Source organism: Podarcis liolepis, assembly GCF_965112155.1.
Source record: "Podarcis liolepis genome assembly, chromosome: 15".
Taxonomy (NCBI): domain Eukaryota; kingdom Metazoa; phylum Chordata; class Lepidosauria; order Squamata; family Lacertidae; genus Podarcis; species Podarcis liolepis.
In genome coordinates, this window is record NC_139566.1 from 18,972,858 (window position 1) to 18,994,451 (window position 21,594).

General features: G+C 45.7%; 2 protein-coding genes across 6 annotated transcripts in view; one reads left to right on the top strand and one right to left on the bottom strand.

Moving 5' to 3' along the window:
• IQGAP3 (IQ motif containing GTPase activating protein 3) overlaps nt 1–3,496 on the bottom strand; it is a 40,457-nt gene extending 36,961 nt beyond the window's left edge. The window contains exons 1-2 of one of the 2 annotated variants that reach the window (XM_083478183.1): nt 3,050–3,496; nt 2,127–2,848 (exon numbers count right to left, since the gene is read on the bottom strand). In XM_083478183.1, coding sequence (XP_083334309.1) covers nt 2,127–2,175 — 49 coding nt within the window. In that variant the 5' untranslated portion in view covers nt 2,176–2,848; nt 3,050–3,496. The remainder of the gene's footprint in view (nt 1–2,126; nt 2,849–3,049) is intronic. The other variant, XM_083478182.1, reaches the window with a different exon arrangement.
• TTC24 (tetratricopeptide repeat domain 24) lies at nt 1,007–21,215 on the top strand. 4 transcript variants are annotated; one of them, XM_083478291.1, is made up of 12 exons: nt 1,007–1,104; nt 5,695–6,494; nt 7,755–7,970; nt 9,399–9,527; nt 11,979–12,100; nt 13,796–13,915; nt 14,653–14,756; nt 15,990–16,138; nt 17,227–17,368; nt 17,849–17,928; nt 18,851–18,902; nt 20,135–21,215. In XM_083478291.1, the coding sequence occupies exons 2-12, from the start codon at nt 5,729–5,731 to the stop codon at nt 20,238–20,240; spliced, it is 1,986 nt and encodes a 661-aa protein (XP_083334417.1). In that variant the 5' UTR covers nt 1,007–1,104; nt 5,695–5,728; the 3' UTR covers nt 20,241–21,215. The 4 variants fall into 4 exon arrangements, with proteins under 4 accessions (XP_083334417.1, XP_083334416.1, XP_083334414.1 ...); XM_083478290.1 differs by lacking the exon at nt 1,007–1,104 and adding an exon at nt 4,319–4,468; XM_083478288.1 differs by lacking the exon at nt 1,007–1,104 and adding an exon at nt 4,771–5,265 and having other exon boundaries at nt 5,383–6,494.
• The last annotated feature ends 379 nt before the right edge of the window (nt 21,216–21,594 follow it).

Here is a 21,594-nt window from a genome sequence, read left to right on the forward strand (position 1 = left end):
TATCTCTCTCTATATATGAATGAGATTCTTCCAACATTTCATAACACCATACATGCATAAAGTAGAATATTCCACGCTGACACCAAAAGTAAATGTTTGTATAGGAGGCGATAAACAGTGTATTCTGCTAACCACAAAGTTGTATACTGTGAAGGGAGTCCCCTGTTTTCATTTTTAGCCATGTGCATAACGGAGCTGCACCAATCAGTTGTAAAACAGTTTTTTATGCTTCAAACCTTATGCCAATTTTATTTTAATAGTTTCAACAAGTGCTATTGGCCAGATTTTATTGTACCAATTTTTTTCAAAGAAGCACCCTCCAGGCTTTTCCAGCACTGTACCTCGTTATTACCAGCCAGACTGCTAGTAAAAAGATAACTTACCAGGAATTAATATTATCTCCCATGAAAAGATTTGAGCCTAACCAGCTCTGGACATTTAGAGTTGTTTAGAGAATGTCTCAAGAAACAGCTTCCTGCCCACCAACTTTGAGCTTAGCTGTGCTCTAACAGCAACACTACCGTATATACAGCCTCTGTCCTGTTGGCATACAAAGCAAATGCAGGTCTGGAGAAGGTAGGAAATCATTCCTCCAGAATGGAAAGGAGCCCATTAAAAGAAAAAAGAAAGAAAAAGAAAACAGAAGCATAGGTCAAACAGCTCCAGTCAATGTTATGACTCACTCACTTCAAACTGTATCCTTGCTGCCAAACTGGCAAGGCATTTCACAGGCACTCACTTCATTCCTAACGGTTCTTTTGAAAGCATGTAAACAGATATTTTGCACGGTAGGAGGGGTATGTGTGGTGTGTCTGTGTGCTTACGCTCTCTTTCACACACACCCTGCTGCTTTAAGAGGAAAGTTAACAAAACATTGCTTCATTGGCAGTTGGGTGAGAGTGGATAAATATCAATGGAAGAATTGCCTGATAGGATCACATCCAACATCCATTTCGTCTGGCATCCTTTCCTACAGTAGCCAAACCATGCACTGTATCTCCCCCCACCCCTGCAAAAAGAAAAGAGACAGATCCCTGCTTGAACTGCTGCCAGTCAGGGTAGACAATACCAGCTAGATGGACCATTGGTCTGACTCAGTATAAGGTAGCTTCATATTATTTATTATGATAATTATGCTTGTCAATCCAATTAAGGTAAGCAACTAATTCCTCTGAGTACACAGCAAAGTTATTTGCTTTTCTGCTGGTCCACAGACAGAGATTTTGTGGTGAGGGGGACCAAGGAGTCCATGGGTAAAAATCAACAACCCAAAATTTCAATATGGGGAGCTAAACAGGTTTTAACAGCTGCTTAATTTTATTAAGGGCTGATTTTACAATAAAAATAAACTTCCAATCTCATTCACCTTTTCTAAGTTATGATACATACCAAGAGAAATGAAGAAAAATCTGCAAATGGTGGAATGCAAAGTATTTTGAGATGCAGATGGCTGCACACACTAAGCTGGCAGTAAGTCCCATTGAACAAAACGGAATTTGCTTCCAAAGAGATATGCCTGGATAGAATTACATGGTAAGCAAATATGTTGCACCTGGAACAGGGGCATATCCCTGTGGCTCCCCCAGAACTGCCTTAGGCACATTTACTCAGAAGAAAAGCCTTACTAACTTCAACTGCACCTCCTCCCTGTCACAGGGAGACTTTGGAGACCTTTTTTAAATTAGGCTGAGTATTGCAGCCATGAGGTCAAACTCAGGGGCTCAGGTCCAAGATAGAGATTTCAGGTTAAATAAGTCCCCCCGCCCTTGCTCTTCCCCTTTTATGTCATATTTCGTCCGATAAAGAGCTCTGGGCAGATTGAAAGCTCGTCGCGTTTCGGTGGATCCCACCCACAAAGGTGTGGTCTAAGTATGGATCTCGTTTCCTTGTCTTGAATTCATAGAATCATAGTTATTATTTCATAGTGACTTCAAAGAGTGTATAGGGTTGTACCTAAATCACTCACCAGGGATGCAAAAGAAAAAAGCGACATAATTTGAAATGCAGTCAGACAAATAGATATCTGTGCCACATTCCCCTCCCCGGGTCCCCCACCTTCGACTCTCTGGGCTTGTGCGCCCGACCCCCACTAGCCCAGCCCAACCCAACCCCGACGGGCAACTCACAGGTGGGTCGGGCCTGCCCGCCTCCCGCGCGCTGGTGGGTCTGCTCCATCTCCGGCGGCTCCGCTTCCTCTGGGGGAGCCAAGCAAGCTCCGTGCTGGAAGTTTGAATCTCCCGCCGCCTCCCTTCGTTCTCTTTCCAGCTGAGGCCGCCGCGGAGGATCCTGGGACCTGTAGTTTCCTTGGTGAGCCCAGCCAAAGCAGTTGGCGGGATGCTTTGTACGCCTTCCCGGGCGGAGTTTGCAGGGAGAGCTCGGGAAGCGAGGAGGAGCAAAGCGTGTTCGAGCTCCCCAGTTTCCAGAAACCAGGGAACCCGCTGCGGGGCTCCAACAGCTGCTGGACTACGACTCCCATCATCCCTACCCATTGGGCATGCTGGCTGGGGCTGATGGGAGCTGCAGTCCTCAAACTATCCGGAGGGCCACCTAAGGCGCAGCAAGACGCTTGTTGCTTGTTTGTCAGAGACAAACGGATTTATGGGCGTCCTTTTGCTACAGTCACGAGTATTTCTTCCAGTATTTTCAGTTCCTTTTTGCGTGCATAATCGTGCTTGGTGTCATTTTTCTTTTCAAATGGGCTGATTAAAAGAGAGAGGTTCTCCAAAAAGTCAGGCCTGCTTGAGAAGAAATAAAAACGGCAAAGAAGATCACGCTAGTAAATTTATTGTCGCATACGCTTTCGTGGTCAGAAGTCCCCATTTTCAGTCCTCGCTATCTTTATATGCATCTGTAAAGAAGAAAGCAAAGGAGGGACTGCTTGCTAAAATTCCAACACGAGGGGGGAAAAGGAAAAGGCGTCAATTACCAATCTAATCCGTACGTTCACCCCACAACTTTTTTTAAAATAAGAACAACTCTGCATAACACTTGTGAAAACAAGAAACTCACTCACCTGTTTTTAAACCAAAATTAAGAAACGGCACTGTACCTGGAAACACTGCAATGCCCGGTTCAGTGTGTGGAGCAAGCCACAAATCCATCTCCCAGTTTCAAACATTTCTTTAATATCTGGTATATTCTCCAGGTGTGAACAAAATGTTAAACTGTAAAAAAAACACAACCCAGATACTTCACTTTGATCTCAGCCACGAGATCGAGAAGCGACACCCTCCTTAGTACAAATGCCCAGTGCATTCTAGCCTAGGTTTCTGAGGGCACGGCTGCAAGTTCTGTGGGCACGGTGCCAGGACTGCACGCTTTGCTATCCCTGCACAAACGCAGCTCTTCCGTCCCCTCCGCGTGAACAACCTTCTGCTGGGTCATTTTAATCATAAATTTAGGGACCCTCCGTGGTTCGTTCATTTCACAGAATCAGAATTGTAGCGTTGGAAGGGACTTCGCAGATTGGTCTGTGGTTTGCACAAATGACATTTGCATAAACCTTACATGAATCACACAAAAACCCCTTTCCTAGAATGCCGTGTCAAATCTTTTGAGCATCGCTGGTATGGGTGCTGGTATTGCAGGGAGGACTTTTGTTAGCGGGAGGGCAGAGCTATCTGCCACTCAGTCGGTCAGTTAGTTGAGTATTTTTATTTATTTACTTGATTTAGAGGGGGCAACTGCTCCCCCTGGCTACACCCATGATTGCTGGTAGTTTTTGTTAGGAGGTGCTTTGCAAAAAGTTTACCTTCTAAGTCTAAAGGTAAAGGTACCCCTGCCCGTACGGGCCAGTTGTGTCCGACTCCAGGGTTGCGTGCTCATCTCGCTCTAGAGGCCGTGAGCCGGTGCCGTCCGAAGACACTTCCGGGTCACATGGCCAGCGGGACGAAGCTGCAGCTGGCGAGCCAGCACCAGCGCAGCACACGGAAACGCCGTTTACCTTCCCGCTATAAAGCGGTACCTATTTATCTACTTGCACTTAAGAGTGCTTTCGAACTGCTAGGTGGGCAGGAGCTGGGACTGAACGGCGGGAGCTCACCCCGCCGCGGGGATTCGAACCGCTGACCATACGATCGGCAAGTCCTAGGCACTGAGGTTTTACCCACAGCGCCACCCGCGGCACTACCTTCTAAGTCTAGATGGGAGCAAATGTGGGCACATTGCTGTCCAGTTCCTCCCCCTGGGACTCCAAAACACAAACACCTGACCTCAGTCCCACACCTGGGGGTACCAAGGCAGAGCACCCCCCCCACCCACACAGAAAGGGGGAGCGGATGCTGTCAATAAAAGCCAGTAATAGGCTGCCACCAGTGCTTTCTGCTTACACAGCCTGAGGCAAGAGAGCTCAGGCTGCACCCTGGACGTCCCCAAGACCCCAAAATGTAAGAGCTAAAGTAGCATTCCCTGCATCTGGGTCCTCAAACAAAAGAAGCCAAATCATACAGCAGGAGATGTGACCAAAGAGGTATAATAATAATAATAATAATAATAATAATAATAATAATAATTTATTTGTACCCCACCCATCAAACCAGGTTGCCCCAGCCACTCTGGGTGAATTCCAACAGGGCTGCCTTCAGATGTCTTCTTAAGGTCTAAGACACTGGTTTTAGAACCAAGGCTTAATCCAAATAAACACGCCAGAATGAATAGGTAGATTCCCCCTCCCCCGGGGGTCTGGCCAATTCTCTGTTTACACTTGCATGCTTCTGCCAGGCACATAAGTCTGTGCACCTCATAAGAATGTACCTGTGTCTTTAAAAAGCAACAGGAGACTGGCTGCATGCAAATACCATCACAGGTAACCTAGGGAAGAGAGAGAGAGAGAGAGAGTTGTGGGTCCTCAGTTGTTAGAGCTGGTTGTCATGGAGAGAGTCAGCATGTCTCAGGCATACTGAAAAGAAACTTGAATCCTCGCAAGCCATCATGGGAAGGAGGGAGGGAGGCCAGAGTTTGCTCTGCAGGGACTGGGAGATTGGCATGGTGACAATTTCTTACATTTTCCTACAAAAGGCCTCCATCAAATTGCACGTCTGAAAGCTATATATGTACATGACCTTGAAAAACGTTTGTTGTACTCTACGAAGAAAGCCTGGGCATAAAAAAAGTCTTTTAAATAAGAAACCCTTGAAAATTTCACCAAATGAACTTTCCTGCGTGATGCTGACATTTGACAGCATTTGCAAAAGTGATCTGTAGCTCCACAAATCCTACCCGAGATCGTCAGCGTTCACTAGAAAAATATTACTGACTTTCATCTCGGTGAGTCATAGACCTTTATTATTATTGTAGGCATGTGTTTAAATAAATTAGTGACCAACTCTTCTTCTTCTTCTTCTTCTTCTTCTTCTTCTTCTTCTTCTTCTTCTTCTTGCACAGGGGCTCCTGTTTCTTTCTTTCACGGCTGCAAAACAGGAATAAATTCAACAGCTGAAGCCAACACTCACCCAATTTCCTCTTGTTATCTCTCCTCTCCCTTCTTCCCCATTGCTTTCTCACATCAAGTTATCCCTACAATTTGTTTTTGCATCCATCCAGGTCTCCGGAAGATGCTATGCACCCTCTCTCTCTTTTTTTAAACCTCCTGAGCTGATTTTGAAACACGTGTTGTATTGCATGAAACGATGACAAGGTTTCCGCTTTACTGGATGTTCTCCACGTGATGCTCTTCCTTGCTCCTGTTTCCCCTAGAAATGGACTCCCACCAGCTGAGCAGCAACCACTGATGGCTCTGGAGGAATCCTCTGTACTGGAGGCACAGCTCAGCCCAGAAGAATGCGGACGGCAGGGCTCTAAGGTGCCCAACAAGAAAAAGAAGAAATGGAAAGGAAAGGCAGAGGCACCTGGGGAACCTGAGAAGGAAGGCGAGGTGCCCTTGAGGAAAGAAGCCAAGATTGAAGATCTCACCAAAGCTGGCCACCAGGCCCTGCAGCTTGGTGCCGTTGGAGAGGCCTTATCATGCTTCAAGAAGGCCTTTGCCCTCTCCTTGGAAACCTCAAGTGCCCAGGCCCGGAAGGTGTGCGCTTTCAACCTGGGTGCAGCCTACGTGGAGGCGGGGAAGCCGGAGAAGGGCCTGGAGTTCCTCCTCAAATCCCACTCTGAGGAAGGGGAAGCCGGGGAGCATCTCGGGGACCTTTTCTTCAACGTTGGGGCAGCCCATGAAGGCCTGCGGGATTTCCCCAAGGCCTTGGAGTCTTTCCGCAAGGCCCAGGATCATTACCACTCGGTCCAGGCTGGCAGCGAGGCCAGCACCTACATGAAGATGGGCTACTGCTACCTGGGCATGGAAGACCCTTCGCGGGCTGCCCAGTGCTTCCAGGAAGCCGGCCGGGCCTACGTGGAAGTCGAGAGCCTAGAAGCCGCCGCAGTGGCCCTCAGCAAAGCCGGCAACTATATGCTTCAGAGCGGAGAGTATGGCGCCAGCGACATTGTCAAGGTGTTGAACGAGTGCCGCTTGCTGTGTGAGCGTCTCTCAAACAAAGCTCTGCTGGGTATGTCTTAAGGGACCCTGAAAGGAAGAGTTTGGGTCAGCCACATGATGCCTGTGTACCATAGGCAAAAACGTTCCTCTTTTAACCAGTCTTGTGGCTGATTGACATCCAATGCCCTTTTAAAATTTGTTGGGGAGTGGGGGATTATTGGGTGGTGGTTGTTGTTGTTTTTATTATGTATTTTATGTTTTTATACAGTGGTGCCCCGCAAGACGAATGCCTCGCAAGACGGAAAACTCGCTAGACGAAAGAGTTTTCCGTTTTGGAGGTGCTTCGCAAAACGAATCTCCTATGGGCTTGCTTCGCAAGACGAAAATGTCTTGCGAGTTCCTGCGGGTTTTTTCCCCTCCCCCCCTTTTTCTAAGCCGCTAAGCCGCTTATCAGCTGATCCGATAAGCCGATAAGCCGCTAAAAGCCGCTAATAGCGCTAATCTGCTAATCCGTCAATGGGCTTGCTTCGCAAGACGAAAAAACCGCTAGACGAAGAGAATCACAGAACGGATTCTTTTCGTCTTGCGAGGCACCACTGTATTGTGATTTGCGCTTGTATTGTAACTGCACTGGGACCTGCTGCTAAAGGCTGGTATACAAATTTAATAATAATAATAATAATAATAATAATAATAATAATAATAGGGTTGCATTTACCTGGCCTCTTCCAGGTGGTGAGTCAAGGTTTTGAATCTGCAAGTGGTCAAGAGTGCCATACACTCTTGTGTGTGTGTAATGACTATGCATGCAGATTACAAGCTCCAGAACGGCAGGAGCTGGCAGAAGGTATAGACCTTCTGGGTGGTCTGCCTTCCTCCACTCCCTCTCTACCAATTAACCTGCATCTCCAAGGTCAGCCTCTGTGACCTCACCAGGAACCTCCCCTAGGTCTCAGGTTTGGGCCCTGAGATATCAGGGGCTGAGATGCTCCTGACCTGGCAACCTTAATGTATTACCTAGGAATCAGGTGAGGTGGGAAGAGGCCCACCCATTTGTCTCTATGACAACATGTCTTTGGACATGTAAATCATGACACTTAACTGACCAGCGAGGGCCATTACCTTAACAAAGGAATTAGTTGGACCTGTTCACCACATTCTTACACATTCTGCCCTCATAGGTACAGGATCACTTTTTGAAAGGGACCCATTGGCATCATTCAGACGGAACCCCCAAAACCTATAAAACTATTTTAATATTGAATTGATTCATATATTTATCAATGTATGTTGTTTTTCCTCTCTCTCTCTCCCGCTCTCCCCACCCCAGGAAAACTCTATAATGACATTGGGCTCTGCTTCTCCCAGCTCAAGATCTTCTCCTTAGCAGCGGAAAGCTTTGAGAGAGCTCTTCCACTCTGCCAAACCAATGCTGACGGCCGGTGTGAAGAAGCAGTCGTCCTTCAGAACCTTGGGGCTGCCCATAACACCCTTGGGAACTTCCGGAAGGCTCTGGGGTTTCACCGGAGGGCCGCCTCACTACACAGTAAGTTGCTGTAGAGGACACCAAACTGGCCCAGGTCACTTGTCCAAACGCCCAGATGGGGTCTGACAAGAAGCACACAAAGTGATGTAGAAAACAAGAGACAAAAAGGGGTACAGTGGTGAAATCTGAGATAAAGTAACACTTAATATTTTTTAAAGAGCCTTGTAATCAGTAAAGATTTATTGCACCATGAACTTTGGGCATCAAATGCATGGAATGCTATCCTCAGTGGGGAGATCTATTTACTGAAAGCAACAAAACAGCACTACATAAACAAGGAGCCTCTGAATTCTAGAAGGACATGAGCCAGCCTTAACCTCTTGGGCAAGTAGGGAGTGAATAAAAGATAGCATAAGTAAAAAGAAGAAAAATATATCTGTTCACCAGCCTTTGCCAACCTGGTGCCCACCAGATGTTTCTGTCTACAACTCCTATCAGCCCTAGCCAGCATGGCCATTTTGGACTACAACTCCCATTAGCCCAGTCAGCATGACCTTGCTGACTGCAGCTTATGGGAGTTGTAGTCCAAAACATATGGAGAGCACCAGGTTGGTGAGCGCTGTCCCCTCATATTTGCAGCATTATTCTTTTTCAAGTTGATCTCCTCCTCACTACTGCTGTTGTTTTCCCAGTTGTCTGTTTTAGATCGTAAGCTCCTTTGAAGCAGGGACTCATTGATTTTTGCCAACAAAGCTCTTTAAGGCCCCATGTATACTGGTGGAACTTAATATGATGGTGATGTCAGAAAACTGGGCAGTTCTTTTGAAAACAAAAATGGCTGTGCCTCAGAATTCAGTCCCTGTTCAACAATCCTTTTACTAGCTGCCTAACTACACATTGGGACGCGGGTGGCGCTTTGGGTTAAACCACAGAGCCTAGGACTTGTCGATCAGAAAGTCGGTGGTTCAAATCCCCGCGACGGGGTGAGCTCCTGTTGCTTGGTCCCAGCTCCTGCCAACCTAGCAATTCGAAAGCACGTCAAAGTGCAAGTAGATAAATAGGTACCGCTCTGGCGGGAAGGTAAATGGCATTTCCGTGCGCTGCTCTGGTTCACCAGAAGCAGCTTAGTCATGCTGGCCACATGACCAGCTGTACGCCAGCTCCCTCGGCCAATAAAGCGAGATGAGTGCCACAACCCCAGAGTCGATCACGACTGGACAGGGGTCAGGGGTCCCTTTACCCTTTTTAATTACACATCTTGGATTGAACATTATCACCTCCTGTGTATTTTACAACAGAGTGACAGGCAAAAACCCACCAGGTAAAGCTTTTTCCTGGCCCAGATGTCAAGTGAAAGGGAACACTTTGCTCCCCCTCCCCAATCTCTCTGTGTGAGGCACAAGAGTGGGGCCTGTGAAAACAAAAAAATTGTTCAGCAATAGGTGGAATGCTTCATGGAACCCACAATTTGTGGATATTTTTGTGCAGGTGCCCTGGGAAACAGGAGAGCTCAGGGACAGTGTTTTGGCAACTTGGCCTATGCGCTGAGCCAATTGGATGACCACGAAGCTGCTGGGGAACACTATCTTCATGCGCTCCAAGCCTTCAAGGACTCAGGTGAGAAATGAGGTGTGGAGACGGGAAAGATGGAAGAGAGATCCAGGGAAAGTGTTTTCCCACCCTGCATCACCAAGGCCAAAGGGGGTTGTAACTGTTTTGTAAAAAGCAGTGAAGGCAGGTCCAAACTCATGTATTATTATTAGATTTATCACCACCCTTCAGCAGCAAATCCCAGGGCAGGTTACAACAATTTACAATTCAGAATGAAAAACAATTAAAACATAATATATTCAGAAAAATATAAGACACACATCTCAGGTGTCAAAAGCCAGCCTAAAGAGGCCGGATAGTGAAGAGGTGAGACGCAACTCTGTGGAGAGTTCCACAATTTAGAGGCCGCGGCAGAGAAGGCCTCTTCCAGCGGCCACCCCCTAAGCCTATCAGGGTGATGGAACTACTAAGAGGACCCTCTCTGTTGCTCTTAATACCTGGGAGGGTCTGTAGGGAAGGAGGCGGTCCTTCGGATATTTGGTGCCTAAGTCATTTAGGGCTTTGATTAGTAATGCGAGCACCCTGAATTGGGCCCAGCAAAGAACTGGCAGCCAGTAACAAGTGCCTCTGTCCATGGGGCACTTCCTTTCACTTTTGTGTTTCTGTTCACCTTACCTAAGGCCAACCTAAAGGGCCAAAGCTCCTAGGCTGCATTCTTCCTGGAAGTAGCTGGGGGAGCTGTTGACAGGGAATCTGGCTTCTGATAGTTTCTTAAACTTAAGATACATGTCGTGACTGGCAGCAGAACTCTGGTTAGGAACACAATACGTCAGAGGAGTAACTATATATATTACACTTTTGCCGTCCCACTGTGGCATTTGATAACCATGTGTTCACTTACTGTCATTCAAGTTTGAATGGTTTTCATGTTCCGTTGTCCTTCACATTGTTCAGCAATTTGCAATGGGTTTTTTTATATATAAAAAAAATCCTCATGAAAATTCACCAGCATTTTGGTGCAAATTTCTCTTAATAAACACCTATGTGCAGTATTGACATATGCTATTTCCCCCCCCCCCCCGCAATCTTGCATTTGTGCGTGGTATTTTCACAAATATCCCAATTTTTATGCTTTCCCTTAAAACGTGGATTCTTTTGGAACCAATTGTTTAGCAGGAGAGCTGCATCACAAAATCAGATAAGGAAGAATTTCAAAGGCTAGCTGCATTTCGGTTTGCATGCTGTTTTGGAAAATGATAATTTGCTTTAAATGTGAACTGACTCTCATTTCTCCCCCAACCCTACAGACAACAGAACAAGTGGCTGTGTGGCCATTAGCCCAGCCAACCCATTAGCAGCTGAGCTCCAGAACTTAGAGATGTAACTGCTGTGACTAGCTGCCTATTTGTTACTGAGCCAGGTTTATGGTCCTTGCATTCATTTACAAAGCCCTAAACCTCTTAGGTCCAGAATACCTCAGGGACCGCTTTAACCCTGATATCCCAGCTCATTCATTGAAGTAATCTGCAGGAGTGCCGTTTGTAATTCCCTGAGTTGGCAAGGCTCATTTGACGGCAACAGGAACCTGAGCCTTTTGTGTCATCGGTCCACCCCTGTGGAGTACTCTTCTGATAGAGATTCAGCCAGGGATCAACCATGGCAAATACAACAGGAAATGAGAACAGAAGATATGGAACTGGGTGCAAACAGATGAATACATAATAAGTAAAGAACTATAGGATCACAGAAGAGAGTCTCTTGTGGACAAAGATGGAAAGACTTATTATTGTTAAATATGGAGGAATGGTTGTTGAAGTTATTGGAGACAAAGCTGGTATGTTTGGTTAGATAAAAGCTATTGCTGACATTTAAAAAGAAATAGATAGATAGATAGATAGATAGATAGATAGATAGATAGATAGATAGAACCCCTTTTGGACTTCTTGTGTAAAAAGGAAAATGAATTGATCTGTTTACGTTGGAAGATTGTGGAAATATTGCCTAACAGAAAGTACATCAGTTCGGTGTCATTCTAGAGTGAATATTTTGAATAGTTTATTTTATGTAACTGACAAGCAGAAAATCAGAAGTCCTTTTTTATTTTTCTTCTCTTTTCTGTTTTCCCTTCCCCTTTTGTTTTCCCCCCTTTGCTTTTCTCTTGTTCCTTCTCTGTTTTTGTTTTTATTTAGATTAGTTTTTTCCCCACCTTATTGTATTCTGAAAAAGCTTTAATAAAATCTTGTTTTTGTTTTTTTTAAATAGAGATTCAGACAGCACCTTCAGTATCAACTTTTAAACATCTGCTGAAAACTCTTCTATGCCACTGGATCTGTGCAGGCAATTAAGAGTCATTCTTCCACAATAGTCTATTTCTGCTTTGATATTTTTTACAAAGAGCAGTATCAAAATATTTTTTATAAGTAAAACAAAATGAATAATAGGGGGCTCATTTGTCTGTTCTTCAGACTGAACCCTGCTCTGCTTCTCTCCAACCCCTTCTCTTCCTTTTCTGCACAGGTGACCTTCCAGGCCAATGGCAAGCTTACGAAGGGCTTGGGGCATCACACGCTCACCTGAGAGACCCTGGCAAAGCCATTTTGTATTACAAAGAGGCACTTACCTTGCTCTCTAAATGCCAGGTAAGGCTTGTTGCAGTAGCTGGTTCTGTGTTTAAAATTCAGCCTGTATTTTGATTATACAAAATGAACTTGTTGCTGACATGCTGTTTAATGGACTTGATCAATGTGGATTCAGAATTTAGGAATTTGGACTAACTGATGGCATTTCCAGACTGTCGCTCTTTTTTGGGTGGGATTCAGTCACATACTGGCAAATTGAGGTTGCGCAATTATGGTTGGCTATTTTTCAAATTTAATTACATAATTGATTTATATCCCCTGCTTGCTCCTGAAGGAGTGCAGGGCAGTGGACAGAGCAATTATTAAAAATAAAAAAGGTAAAGGACCCCTGACAGTTAAGTCCAGTCACAAACGACTCTGGGGTTGCGGCGCTCATCTCGCTTTACAGGCTGAGGGAGCCGATGTTTGTCCGCTCTGCAGACAGTTTTCCGGGTCATGTGGCCAGCATGACTAAGCTGCTTCTGGCACAATGGAACACCGTTTACCTTCCCACTGAAGTGGTACCTGTTTATTTACTTGCACTTTTTGGGGTGATTTCTGCTTGGTTGGCAGGAGCTGGAACCAAACAACGGGAGCTCACCCCATCGTGGGGATTTGAACCGCCAACCTTCTGATTGGCAAGCCCGAGAGGCTCAGTGGTTTAGACCACAGTGCCACCCGCAGCATCACAAAATAAAATCTAAAAACAATTTTAAAACATTCTAAAAACAGTTAAAAACATTGTCTCACTCCATGGCCTCAGGGGGCCAGGAATGGTGTCTTTCAGCTGTCAAATGCCTAGGTGAACAGGAATATTTCTAAATTTCTCCTGAAATTTAACAGTGAGGAAGACAAGATGCACCTCACCAGGGAAGGCATTCCATAAATGAGGAACCACTATGGAAAGTGCTCTGTCACAGGTCAGTGCCAGCCAAACAGTCCTTAGTGGCAGTGCCTCCAACAAGACCATGTGGGACATGGGATGTCATGCACAACAAACTTGCTTCCCCAGAAGATCAGACTTGTAGTGATGAGGAAAGTGTTGGGGAAATTGGCTGGAAAGTGTGCGACAGCACTAGCGTTGATGCAATTTCTCGTAACCTCTACACAAAGAAAATCAGGAGAAATGATACACAGATCATCTGGAAGTGTCCTATGTCTGTTGCAAATTTGCCTGAGGTGAACAATGGTTGTTGCCTGTTATTGCCCTCATTTCAAAGATCAGTAGATGTGAGACCCAGATCCTTCAGGTGGTATTTGCTTCTAACAACAAGCAGTTATAAACTTGTAAGCTTTCACCCCTTTTAGAGAAAACCGTGCCTTTTCATCTTAGAAACCTGAAAAGAACAACCAATGAACCTACACCAAGGCTCCATAGCTCTAATACACTGGCTAGTTTGTTGAGTAACTAAAGAAAATTGTGAATCCGCACTACCTTCACTGTATTACATACAGTGGTACCTCGGGTTACATATGCTTCAGGTTACATACGCTTCAGGTTACACACTCCGCTAACCCAGAAATAGTGCTTCAGGTTAAGAACTTTGCTTCAGGATAAGAAAAGAAATCGGGCTCCGGCGGGGCAGCGGCAGCAGGAGGCCCCATTAGCTAAAGTGGTGCTTCAGGTTAAGAACAGTTTCAGGTTAAGAACGGACCTCCGGAACAAATTAAGTACTTAACCTGAGGTACCACTGTATATCTTTTCTTTAATGCCAGGATGTCTCAGGAACAGCCCAGGAGCGAATCGTGAACAAACTTACAGATGCCCTCCAGAACAAACTGTCTATGAACAGCAATTTCTTCCATGGTGGGGGGATTCTTCAGTCTGCTTCCATGGTGAGTTCCCTGCCTGCCGCCTTGTGCCATTTTGTTGGCATTAAACATGTGAGCCCCTGCCCTACCTACCATTGGACAAGCATTTGCAATGTCACGGAATGTTCACAAACATTAATTACTGATGAGGAAAGGTTGTTGTTGTTGTTATTAATTATTATTATTATTATTATTATTATTATTATTATTATTATTATTATTTATACCCGTCCTTCTGGCTGGGTTTCCCCAACCACTCTGGGCGGCTTACAGCATGCTCAAAAACATAATATAAACATCAAGCATGATGAGCAAACCATGTCGGTTCTTTGAGGCAAGTTAAAAAAAATTGGGGGGGGGGAGGATCACATGGGACCCAGATACAGACTGAAGTCTCCCACATGTTTATAGCAGTCCACATCTGTTTTAACAGCTGTGCTAGAATCTTCTAACATGTTACACAGAGGGAGAACAGCCAGGTAAGAAGAAAATAACAGCGCAAAACTATACTTCTGCTGTTTCACTTCCTCCTAGTGAGAAAAATAATTGAAACTTGTAGAAGTATTTTTTTTAAGTCAGGGGGTTGGGCTAAATCAGCTTCCTCCCAACCTGGTGCCCTCCAAAGATGCTGGACTCTGTCTACCATCTGGGTTGACCAGCATGGGATGATGTCTAAAACATCTGGAGGGTATGAAGTTAGGGACGCCTGGGGCAGATTATCCATTAGGACCCTAGCTATGACCGTTTCTCTCTCTGCTCAGAAACAGCTTCCTACATCACAGACCTCAAGCCAGGTTCGATTTGCTCTGTTGCCGCATCGTAAGAATGAGAGCCTCCCTCCCACACTGTGCCGCGCCAGCGAATCGTAAGTAAGCGAAAGGTGCATGTTATGGTGCCTCTGTCCAAGTTCTCGTCTCCTTACTGTCTCTCTCTCCCTAGACTGATTTCCAGAGATGAGAGAGGATATAAATTATTGAAATAATAAGTGGACTGAATAACTTGGCGAAAATTACAAGATAATAGGACCAGATTTATGATTTATAAATGTATGGAGAACAGCCCACGAGGTAGCAGTACTGAAGAGGGGAAAGAAACAGACACTTTCTATGCCACTAGGTGGCCATTTTTTACACATATTAACAAGTCCAGAATGGAGAACGCCATGGGCTTATTCACACATCCATTTGCCCCACCAGTACTGCCCTGGGAACGCCATGGTTTAGCACTGAATTGAGTTTTCCGCAGACTGCCGTTGGTTCCAATTTAGTGCCAAAGAGCAGGTTGTCCGGGGGGGGAAGTGGCGGGGCAAAGTCTGTCTGAGTTGAGGGGGGAGTGGCACTGCTTTGCGGTGGTTCCAGTACTCCTTGGAGAGACATTTCCAGAGGAAGCTGCTTGGGGACGGTTCTTTGGCCCCATGGAGCCTTTGGTGTGGTGTTCCTCAGGGTTTGATTTTATTCCATGTGTTCTTGTTTCCATTATGTATTTTGCGTTTTCATCTGGTATTTTTATGTTGTGAACCACCCTGGGATCTATGGGTGAAGGGCAGTATACAAATTTAATAAATTAAAATAAATTAATTAAAAAGTGATTGTCCCATGCCTAGAAAGCACAGGACAAGTGGGAGTGTGGGCGAGTCTCATGCCATTTGCTTCAGTACTTCCTGATAGCTTTCCCTTTGTTAAAACTACGTTCCTTTAGGTGACATAGACTAGGATGATATGATGTTCAAGCTCCCTGTTGAAGGGAAAACAATAATAGGCAGTAAATGAGCATGATTGAAGATCTTACAATAGAGTATGGACAAGAATACTTTCCTGGTTTCTGGCAAGAGAAGGGAGGATGTTTAACATTTTCTCGTTGCATTGTGTTTATCTTTTTCATTTAATGTATATTATCTCAAAGTCAATTAAAAATACATTCCAAATATTTTATTAGAAATAACACATGAACACTGTTTGGTCACGGCTGATCTTTAAGAAATCCTGAGCTTACAACCCCCAGATTAAAAGAAGATGGTCACACACAGGCACCATCACAGGCTCAGAATGAACATCTGTATTGTTTGAATATCACACCTCTGTTTCGTGACTCTTTGCAGCTCTGTCACACAACAATGCCACCAGGCGCAGCCCATAGAAGAGCAGTCTGCACTGGCCCCATGGAACCAGAGGTCTTCTCAGTGGGGGGAAATGGTAGTCCCTCATAGCAGCCATCTGAAACCACAGCAGGCTGCCCATGGAGCATCAGGTAACCCCCTTTCGACTTCTGGTCCTGCAGTCTTCCCTGCATGGTGCAATTTTTCCCCCTGGTACAGAGATGGAGGCTCAAGTCAGACATCAGGCCAAACCATGGTTATGAATAAGAAACCATGACTTGCTATGTAAGGCTTGCCAACCAAGGTTTGTGCCAACCGTGGTTTGGTGTGATGCAGATCCACACCACACAATCTAAAGCACATCAGATGCACATTTAAAGCACACAACTTCCCTCAAATAATCATGGGAAATGTACTTTGTTAAGGGTGCTGGGAACCGTAGCTCTGTGAAGGGCAGACTACAGTTCCCAGGGCTCTTTGGGGGACATCACATGCTTTAAATGTACATTGGATGTGCTTTAAATGTATAGTGTAGATCTGCCTGGGACTGACAGACTTATAGTTTTGGGTTTTCCTCAACCTGCAGAGGTAACTGCAGCTCGAGATGGTTATGCTGAGCAGCTCTTAACCATGGTTGGCCTGTGGTGAATATGGAAGCTCAAACTGTGGTTAGTACAAACCTTGACTTAGTGTGATGTGTGAAGACAAGAACCAAATTTGGTGGTGAAATGTTGAACTTGCAGTTGAGGTGAAATAGGTAGATGACAGGTCGCCAACCTTTTGAGGACAGTGGAATTTTGAGCAAGTGCTGTCACAAAATGTCTGCAGTGGTGGTGTGGCAAAACGCAAAATTACTGTCACATCTAAAAGAGCAGAAAGAGAGACAGCACCACAAAATGGTGTGGGTATGTCCCCCCCCCCCATCAATGGGAAAAGGCACCCGCATTAGCTGTGCTACATGGGCTCACAGAGAGCAGCTCTTTGCACATACCCTCCATTCAGATCAAAGGGAGGTCCTGGCTTCCAATGAAATGAGGGTATGTTTAAAGGGAGCTTGTTCAGCATGGGATAGCCTGAGTCAATGCAAACAGGAACTGAGCAGGAAGAGAAAACAGTCCTTCATGCATTGTGTTTTGAGGGGGTATTTACTGAGACCTTTCATGGGCACCATAACATTGGTGATGCATCTGCAGCTTTGCCTCTCAACCACTTTGCCTCTCAACGCTTTATCTTCCTGTAGTGTTGGTTGCTGCAACACATGGAGACAGGATCTCCACTCCTGGAATTCCGAACGGACGTGCCATGTTTGTCAGCAGTAGCACTGAAGACACCAAGCAGCCCATGGGGACTTCTGCCTATCGCAACCAGACACAGGCTAACAGGTCAGCTCAGAAGCAATAGCTGCTCCCCAAAAGGTGCTGGCACTGGGTATATCTGCACATGCCCTTAATTTCGAAAAGGGAAGGTGTTCAAAACATCTTTTCCTTTAAGAGTTTAGAACATTTATTTACCTTTTTTGCAATAAACAAATAGCAACAAATTCCCTTACTCTTCATCTGATCTGCCATCACCCTGCCTCTGCACCAAACCATGGCTGAGTGTTAAGTCATACTCAGAGTAGACCCATTGAGCTCAATGGACAAGTTAGTTGGACCCATCAATTTTCATTGAGTCTGCTCTGAGTAAGTGGAGTCAACCCAAGGCAAGAATGATTTGGGGAAGGAGAAGGCCTGTTTTTCCATGAGCATTTCCACCCACATTCTCCCTTCCAAATGTTGTGCATTTGTAAAATTTAAAAAAACAGAGGAGGAAACAGTGATTCTGGAAATCAGATCTCAGTGACATCCTTTATTCTTTTCTAGCAATCTCAATGCTTTTCTGCACCTAGATCCCTCCTGCCACAACTGCTTACAGAACAGGAAGTCCCACAATTCACAACTAAGTAAGTACAGTGGTGTCTGCAGGGCTCTTGCTCGGAAGGGGCAAAACCAGGGCTTTTTTTCAGACAGAACTCGCTGGAACTCAGTTCTGGCACCTCTCAGGTGGGTGCCATTGTCATTATAAAAGAACAAAGGGAGGCGTTCATGGTGAGATCTGGCACCTCTTTTGCTAAAAAAAATAGCACTGAGCAAAACCTTAACCAAATTTTGAAGGAAAGCCTTTCTTTCATCTGTCCTGAAGCTCAATCCAGATTAAGACCTAGCTACTGTTAGTGGGTGGTTCTGGGAGATGGCTTGCTTGGGTCAGAAACTGAGGAGGCCTGTTGCAGAAAAATCTTGCCTTCCCAAAGCGAATATTTCTAAGTAGGACAAACAGCATGGCCTGTCATGGCTTTCCCCTAATTCAAAGGTTCTGAGACCTTCTGCGCCTAGGGCTCACTTGAGAGAGGTCTGGAAATTACTGTAGACCACGAGTCACAAAATGGTGGTGGAGGTAGAGTTTGGCATAACCAGCTTGCAATTTACTAACATAGGCCATATTCACACCATACATTTAAAGCACTAGGATACCACTTTAAACAGCCATGGCTTCCCCTCAAATAATCCTGGGAGCTGTAGTTTGCTAAGGGTGGGGTTACCATCCATATCTGATATTCTCAGGGAACTCTGGGAATTGTAGCTCTGTGAGGGGGAATGTTGGCCTCCTAATAACTCTCAACACCCTCAACAAAGTACAGCTCCCAGAATTCTTGGCAGGAAGCCACAGCTGTTGAAATTGGCATCATAGTGCTTTAAACATATGGTTTGGAAATTGTTGGGAGTAATTGCCACAGTACTTTGGATGTGGCAAGGCCATTCCACAGTCCATTTGAGAAACACTGCCCTAAACTCTGGTTTATGCTGCTGTTTTTATGTCACACCCAGCAGGCCCCCACGAGTGTGAGTCTGGTCAACTGAGAGCAAGGGTCTTGGAGAGGTAGGTTGGTTCACACGATGTATAATAAGGATAATAATTTATTTATTTATACGCTACCCATCTGGCCGGGTTGCCCCAGCAACGCTGAGCGGCTTCCAACAAATTATAAGAACACAGTAAAAAACTTCCCTGTACAGGGCTGCCTTCAGGTCTCTTTTAAAAGTCAGATAGTTGTTTATTTCCTTGACATCTTATAGGAGGGCATTCCACAGTGTGGGCGCCACTACCAAGAAGTCCCTCTGCTTGGTTCCCTGTAATCTCACAATGAGGGAACCGCCAGAAGGCCCTCAGAGCTGGGCCTCAGTGTCTGGGCTGAATGATTGGGGTGGAGACGCTTCTTTTCATGTACAGGGCGGAAGCTCAAGGCACTGTCCACCCAGTGACCCGCCTTACCAGCCAAACACATTTTGGCACCTAAGGCGAACCACAAAATGGTGCCTCCCCCCTCCCTCCCTCCGCCAGCCATGGAAGAAGGGGTGAGTGAAGCTCTACATCAGGAACAAAGGGGGAATAAAGATCTCCACTGGAAGCAAGGGTGGGAGGAGACCAGCAGTGGCTCCTATTTGCCATGATGCCACTGTGGCATAGCATTGGGGGGGGGGGTTTGCCAAGGAGAAGGCAGATCCAGCCTCCAAGGAGTGCATTGCAGCAGTTGCTGCCACTGTGGCAGCAGCAGCAGCAGCAGCAGCAGCAGCAGCAGCAGCAGCGGGTGATGCATTCCTTGGAGGTCGGATCTGCTGCCTCTGTGGATCCTGTCCACAGAGGCGGCCACCTCACCTCAGTGGTGGACCTACATTTTCTGGGCCTCTTCGCAATCAGCAACGACGTCTGCATAATCGCTCTTGTCTATTTCAATGGGGTTGTTTACAACCACCTTTACAATATTTGGGTTACTGACTCTCAAACTTTGGGATTGGTGAAATACATACCAATTTATTTATTTATGAATCAATTTGAGTCATGTGGCAAAAATTGGCTCTACCAAACCCATTTTTTTAAAAAGCAGCATAGATTGAAGTTGCACTGCCTGGCAGCAGTGGCTGTCCAGGGTTTCAGGCAAGAGCCTCTCCTATCCTAGTTTTCCTGGAAATGACAAGGATTGAACCTGGGACCTTCTGTATGCAAGGCAGAGACTCTACCACTGAGCTGTGGCCCTTCCCTTCCCTCGAGGACCCCTGCTGTGGTGGTCCACAGAGCAGTTTTGGAACTCGCTTCTTCTCTTTTCTTTCCAGGGCTGCACCAACTCCTGCCAGACCCTTTGCCAGCCAAAGTTTGGAGCCTCGCCGCCAGCAAGGATGGGGGAACAGGTTCAAGTCCATAATATGTGCTCTGATGTGACAGGTGTGTCTTGCTGCTGAATTGACTGTCCGGTGGGAGCTTTAGAAGGGTCTTGATGCTCTTCAGGTCGAAACCACCATTTGTAAACTGTGGCACACCGCTTTTCTGAGGAACACAAGTGCTCTTCCGGGCCCGGCCAAAGTGGGACCACCTAGTCCGGCATCCTGTTCTCAGCACTGGCTGGCCGAGTGCTTCTCGGAAGTTCACGCACAAGGCATGAAGGCCACCCCAGGATTAATTGGGGCCCTCAACATCATTGGTGCTCTGATAACACCAGTTTAGTCGCATTGGAAACTGCCTTGTTAGACAACAGATCCAACTGGCTCACGGCTCCCTACTAGATATGTGCACAAAATTTCTTATAAAGTATTGTGTGTTTAATGAGATGATCAAAATTACATATCAGCACATCACAAACCCTCCAGAACTTGCATTACTGAATCTGTAATGCAACTGTGCTTCATGGATAAACCACTAATTGGATTTCTTTAAGGGGCCGCACCTATGGCTCTAGATAGACACATGATGGAAGGACTTGAAAGGGACAAGCGTGAGTGCTTGCTACAAGAGAGGATGGCATATTGCCCTTACAGAAAAAAACTGACTCACCAGTTTAGACCAGCAAGGGGAACAAAGCAGAAAGTATGATTGCTATTGTGTGCCTTCCTAGAAGCAAGCGCACACTGGGTGAGATTCTGCGAGCGTTTGTGAAATTATGCCCTGGACCATATCATTTTCAAATCTTTTTTTTTTTGTAATAATACATCCTGCTACACTAGTGTCACTTCACACAAGTAATCTCCTTTCCATATACATGTATCTCATGTGCCCATAAGAAAATTGCATAAGCCCAAATTTGTTACCAAACACCTGGATGGAATGCATGTTAGGAAACACACATCAAAGATGTCCGAAACAATTGGGTTGCTGCTAATATTACCCAAGTATGGGCTATGGAGTAAATTAAATCTCTTACAGATGCCTCCATCTCTGTCTAAATGTGTGGCTTTGCAAAAGAGCAAAGAGCTCTGGTTGCTCTGTTTTGAAGAGTTGGAAAAACTGAAGTAAAGGAATAATGTTCAAACCAACCGGGGGGCTAACACAATTTAAGTGCTTCAAATCCTCCACTAAGCTATGAAGCTCACTGGTTGTGATCTTTCAGGCCAGTCACTGCCTCTCAGCCTGGCCTACCTCACAGGGTGGTTGTGCAAATAGAGGTGGAGGGGAAAGAACCACGTACACCACCTTGAGCTCCCTGTAGAAAAGATGGGATATCCTTGTGATAACATACACACAATAGCACGCAATTGGAGCTTTCCAAACCGCGTGTCATGACATGTTAGTGTGTCGGCTG